Genomic DNA, 6,541 nt, shown 5'->3' with positions numbered 1-6,541 from the left:
GGGGGGGCGCATTTCATTCTTGGACCCAGGCAGCACAATGTCTTGGGCCAGCCCTGCCACCACTACTAACTCCATCGTGTTCCACAAAAGTGACATTCAAGGAAAATGGCACTTTTATTCCCTGGGGCACATAAAAGGTTGCCCACCTCTGCTATAGCCAGTCGTCTCTGCAGGTTTTCCATGCAAACAAGCAAAATGTGCAAATTCTACACCAGACAATAGAAGAGCTTGCATAGACATAAGGGAACATACCTTTAATTAGAGTAAATTCGATTTGTTTTTGGGTATTTTGTTCCCTTGCCTGCCACAATCTTTTTTTCTCCAAAAGGTAGCATTACCCTATAAGGGTTAAATACTATACATTCTTCTTTTCTTATTCCGTGTTTCATTTGTCATTTTCATAAACAGTTGCTTTGCCTCAGGTTACAAAAAAAAGAAGGAAAAAAAAGAGGTTTTATGGGTCATTAAAATGTGATTAGCATCTCTCTGGAGAGAGGCTGAACGGGGCTTATCAGCTCTGTTTTAATAGGGTTGTTAAAAAACTAGGATTGACAGAAGAGCATGCGAGGCCCCTCCTTCTCCCTCAAGTAGCAGCTACAGGAATGAAGGATATATTTGGTGAAATGAACAGCCCTGAAGAACAACTGCCAATTTGCAGTTGGGGAGAGAGACAGTGAAGACAGAGGAGACTGGGACAGAAAGTATACAAATATTTCACTATCTTCCTGAACAATCACTGCAAAAGCTGCATTTATCCAAGAACTCAGAAGGCTTTTTTTTTTAAATATATTTCACTGGACTAATTTTGTACATTTTTTTGCTTTCTTTTTTTTTTTTTTTTACTTTTTTTGATTATTTTAATATTCTGACAGCTGGTTCAACAAAGCTAAGATGTATTGTCTCAGAGCCTTTTAAAATATTCACTGCACGAGACAGCGTATTACCTGCAAAAGGACGTACGTTACATTAGTTTCGTGATCTGTTGCTGAGCAGACACGTGGAAAAACTGCCAAGTCTGGATGGTGAAGTCTTTAGAAATCTTATCCTGAAAGGAGGCTGAATAGGAGGCTTGAGCTACAGGTTGTGGAGGCAACCAGTTATCATCACAGATTAGGATGACTAGCGGTCAACAAGATGACATTGTCCTATTGTCCACCTGGATCTAGACTTTGATCCTTATCAAAGAGGAGTGTCTACACTGATGGGTCTCTATGCTGGTCGATGTGGGCTGAGATGTCATCCTGATCCTTCAAAAAAGCTCCAGACTTCATAGTTCAGCGACTTTTAATTGCACACTTTTAAGACTTTTGAAGAAATTGATGGGAGAACTTAGCTTTCATCCTTGCTCTGTCTTAAGACCTGGTGGAGTTAAGTAGATGTATGCTTTATCTTGACCCTCTTTTGTCTTGGCTTATCTATAGAGGTAGATCACTTTCCACTTGCTTTATCCCATTCAGCATCTTCTTGAAACACTTGGAGCTTCCTACTGTTCAGCTTTGCGAACCTTTGAAGGATCTATATGTTTCAGGACATAATGAGGTGTTGGATATGGCTCCTGGTAGCCACTGTACTGTGCCAACAGCTTACCATATTCCAGGTCCTGGCAGCCAGAAAAGAGCGCAAAAAGGGAAAAGACCCACATCAGTTCATTGATCCTTTAAATCTTACGCTGTCCAACAGTGAGGAGTTATATGATCCTGACAAGGTATGTGTGTGAAGCACAGACACTTTCATCACCCTTTTCATCCCACTGCAAACTTATGCTGGTGCTTATTCTGTAATGACCATTGTTGCTTTGGTGCTTTTTCAGCTTTTAGTAAAGTAGGCATTTGCTTAAGGTGGTGCTTATGTGGGGGGCAACATAAAAATATTTTACAATAATTGTTCATTTTTTTCTCTGCATTTGTACGCTTCTTGCTGTACACATGCTCTGTCACTGATAGGACCAAAATATGTTCATAATTAATATGCGGATGCATCCAGTTATCCCATTTCTGTATTATTTTTTATGTAAAAGTAGATAGTCAGTAACAAACTACTACCTAGTACAAATAGTATAAGGAATCTACTAGTGGAGGAATCCTCCTTTTTGTTTTTTACACATATTTGGACATTTTTATGCATTGTGACCTTGTGAACAACAAGCTACAAATAGCAAGGATGGAAGTGCAATAACTTTTATTGATCAGTCAGATGTTAACTGTCAGACAGTCTAGCAATAATAATAATAATGCCTGGGTGCTGTCAGTTAATGCATTGTGGCCATTGCTTTTTTGGCTTTCTGTATAAACCCATCTGAGGATGTGGTGGCATGGACTCAATGCAGGAACCTGTACAGACATGGTTAATAATTAATGTTATATGTATGACATACTTGTTTTACAGCTGTAAAAAAAAAGGTTGTTGGTACTTGTTTTTTGGCAGCCATGCGCTGCCTTAAATCAGTCTCCTCTCTTGGACCAGGCAGGCAGGGAGGGGGTCAATGCCTATGTAATAATAAGCACTCACAACTGACCCTAAGGCTTGTTGTCTCCTGTTAAGATTTTCCAACACGCTGTAAAATTTCTGAGGCTAATTGAGGACTGCTCCCTTTTCAAAGCTCTCAGACGTCTGAATTATCTGAGTCAAGCCTGAAAATCTCTACATTTGTGATTGCTCCCTTGTGCTACATGCACATGGCACCCAGGTCAGGGAGATAAACTGAATGGGTCACTTTTGTCAATTATCAGGAAATCTGACAGTTTTTGGAAAGTGGTGAAGACTTGTACACTTGCCATCCCATTGATTTTCAGGGGTACTCTACCTTTGAACCTATACTGAACAGCTGTTTTACTACAGCCACCAGGCAGTCCCGAGGTTTCACTGCCCTGAGCAGTGTCATCTTGCTTTGGTTGATCTTACAGACCCTTTGCTTTTCAAAGGGTTCCATAAGGTTGACTGCACCTACTGTATGTCACATATGCTGCCATGGAATAACATGGGCATAGGTGAGCAGTGGTAACTTAAGAGTAAATGCAACTGGTTGCTGGGGACCCTTCCATTGATCAGAAAGGGTTAATTATAGGGGTCCTTACTGAAATTAGGAAGCTTCTTTACAGTACCCATTTAAGGTCACAAATGATGCAGGTGGTTCTAAAGTTGCCCATAGGCTTGTGAGGGGGATCGTTAATCTGGCTGCCCTTGGGGCAAGCTACCTGCGTAGTGCTTCAGAGTCAGTCTTATTGGTTTTTGTGAATGGAAAATGGCAAAGGAGCTGTGAACCGGAAGCTAGTTATCTGTGAGAATATAAGCTTTTTGGACAAGATTTCAAAACCTTTGATGAACCATTCTCTCCATAGCATAGAGGATAGGGGTATCCCATGCACTTGTAAGCATCACCCAATCTGCCCAAAAAGGGTGACTTTCATTTTATGTCTACTTTATTGTGCACTGATCAGATAATAGCAAAAGAACTGCATAAGTGTTATTTAGGTACATTTGGACAAATGTGGATTTGTGCCCATATGTGATCACTCTTCTTCCTCATTATGACTCAGCTGTCCAAAAATACGATTTCATACACCTGAATCAATTCACCAACCTATAACAAGTGTTATTTGCTATAATAACCCAAATCTTAAGCAATAGAAGCAGATGAGTGCTATTTCTAAAAATAATGATTGTTATCCAAATACATGAGTCGAGTCTAATATAAAATGTAATAAAAAACAATCGTTAGTATATGTTCATTGGACTATGACGCTGTGTAAAGATGGATATCTTCCAGCAACACCTGGTTGTGTTATGCCTGGCAAGGAATTGATTCATGGGTGTACATAGGGTGCTAAAAAGGATCACTTCGGACACTGGGATCGTCCAACTTGGCAGTGGGTGTATAAGAAATTGGGCACGTCTGTTGTCACCAATTGATTGTTGAAAGAAGCCTGCAAAACTAGAACAAGTGAAGTGATCATAGAAGATCTCTTAGGATCTTAAGGTTTATGTCTTGGATTTTTCATAAAAAAAATGTGTAACTTTTTTTAGTATATGGGTATAGGAATTACAAGATAACCTGTACAGCTGCCTTATTGACACTTATTGAGCAATGTATTACTTATGATATCTCCCGTTCCATGAAAACTCCAGGACTATGATCTGTGCAGCCTGGTGGAATGAATGGGAGACACTGTGAGACAGAGAAGGGTTGTCCAGGAAGAGGTAGTGGGGCTGTGAACAGGGAGAGGTGTGCAATTCCGCGTAAAGAGGATGAGATAATGAGAGTGAACATGTGGAATGAAAGGGATGCATTACAAGAAGCCAGAGCTGTTTACGTTGTGGGGAGAGCAGGAATGCAGTGCAGTTATTGGACTGAGGAACGTCCCTGTGACAGAGATGTTTTAAATAGCTCTGGAACCAGAAAGATGCCCTGCCAGCTCCAAGTGGTGGAATGTGTACATAGGAGAGAGATACCAGGCCTGAGGAGGGATGAGCGGCGGATAGAAATGTGTGTAACATAGGACTCCCACCCTATCATTTGCTTTCTTTCTCTCTCCTGACAAGATATCTCAGAGCTACTTTAAAATAGACCTTTTAATAACATTACAAATTTGTATGAATACATTCCTGAAATATCACAATACAGTAAACCCCCCTCCATCGCAGGGGTTATGTTCCGGACCCACCCTCGAAAAGTGAAAATCGGCGAAATAGAAAAACCCTATTAAAATACACTGTAGGCATGTTTTTTTAACTGTCACTGTACTTTTAAAAGTATTTTAGGGTCTTTAACCGGTTGCCGACCGCCGCAAGTACATATACTGCGGCGGTCAGCCCCGGCCAGGCAAAGTGACATACCGGTACGTCACTAGCCTGTCACTTGCTTGTGAGCCAATAGCGGGCGATGTCGGCCGGTCACTCGCGATTGTCCGCCGTGAAGGGAGAAAGGCAGGCGGCTGATGTAAACAAGCCGCCTGTCATTCTCCCCTGTGTAGGAATGGGGATCATACGGTTCTACTATCTGACCGTTGATCACTGTTCCTACACCAGTAGCCATGTCCAATCACAGTTAGAAACACGCCCCTAGGGAAACACTTAACCCCTCCTTCCCCAATAAAGTTAACCCCTTCCCTGCCAGTGTCATTTTGCAGTAACAGTGCATATGTATAGCACTAATTACTGCAGTAATGTCACTGGTAACCCCAAAAGTGTCAAAAATGTCAGTCAAGGGTCCGATCTGTCCGTCCCAATGTCCAGTGTTGGGTTAGTTACTCAATAAATGTAACTAGTTACTAGTTACTTCTGTAAATTGTAATGAGATTACTTTACTAGTTACTGCATTTGAAAAGTAACTTCACTACTTATTACTTTACTCTCCTCTTTCTTAATTGACCGTGTAGAAGAAGATACATGACACTCTTTCTGCATAGAGTTTATTGTATAAACACAGGCTTTGGGAAACATGAGAACAAAACCTGAAAAAAACAGAATAAAACATAAAGTGCAACAAAAAGTCATAAACTTCATCCCTCTCTATTCTTCGAAATAACGATTGTATCGTACGGCTTGGGTAACGCAGGAAAGCGCGTTCCTATAGCCTAGTAAAGTAGTGTAGTTACCTCCTATAGCCTAGTAAAGTAGTGTAGTTACCAATATTAGTATTGTAACTAGTTACTTTACTTAGTTACCAAAAAAAGTAATGTAGTTACTTTGTAACTAGTTATCCCCAACACTGCCAATGTCGCAGTACCGCAAAAAAAATCGCAGATCGCCGCCATTACTCGTTAAAAAAAAAACACCAAAAATGACAAATCTTTCCCTTAAAGATAAACGCAATAACTTTTGCGCAAACCAATCAAAATACGCTTATTGTGATTTTTTTTTACCAAAAATATGTAGCATAAAACAAATTGGCCGAAAATGTTAAAACAATTTTGATTTTTAAATTTTTTTTTGGGGAATTTCATATAAAAAAATGTGAAAAATATTGTTATTTTTGCAAAATTGACGCTCTTTTTTTGTTTATAGCGCATGATCAAAAAATCGCACAGGTGAGCAAATACCCCTAAAAGAAAGCTCTGTTTGTGGGAAAAAAAGGACGTCAAATTCGTTTAGGTACAGCGTCGCATGACCGCGCAATTGTCCGTTAAAGTCACGCAGTGCCGAATCGCAAAAAAGGCCCTGGTCAGGAAGGGGGTAAAATCTTCTGGGGCTTAAGTGTTTAAGGTCTTTAAACACACTTTTAAAACAATAGAAACTAATTTAAACACCTAAAAGATACTGAGAGACAGAGCAAGAGCTATGGAAAACACAAAAATAATTAATTTTCAATGATTTAATTAGTAAAATAACATTACAGAAAAAACTGCAATATACCGGGACCGCAAAAACTGAACCGCGATAGAGCGGGGGTTTACTGTATACAGCAACTGCATCATTTTTTTTCCAAAGCTCTACATTTCAATATTGAAAAGCCATCCTTTAGCTACAGTCAAGTGACTTTGCCTAGGCTAGGCTGAGATGATGTCATCAGTCTGCTGCGGGGAGTAGGAAGCATTTCCTTTGT

At 40.1% G+C, this 6,541-nt stretch overlaps 1 protein-coding gene across 1 annotated transcript in view; it reads left to right on the top strand.

The window, feature by feature from the left end:
• The first annotated feature begins 852 nt into the window (after positions 1 to 852).
• The window catches only part of C1QTNF12 (C1q and TNF related 12), a 174,653-nt gene continuing 168,964 nt past the window's right edge, over positions 853 to 6,541 (top strand). Inside the window, exon 1 of the mRNA XM_082273556.1 lies at positions 853 to 1,705. Within this exon, the coding sequence (XP_082129682.1) occupies positions 1,520 to 1,705 (186 nt within the window). The 5' untranslated portion in view covers positions 853 to 1,519. The remainder of the gene's footprint in view (positions 1,706 to 6,541) is intronic.

Source organism: Pelophylax lessonae (assembly GCF_965119305.1).
Source record: "Pelophylax lessonae genome assembly, chromosome: 12".
NCBI lineage: Eukaryota > Metazoa > Chordata > Amphibia > Anura > Ranidae > Pelophylax > Pelophylax lessonae.
Note: the sequence above shows the minus strand (reverse complement) of the source record. Positions and strands in the feature narration are given on the sequence as shown.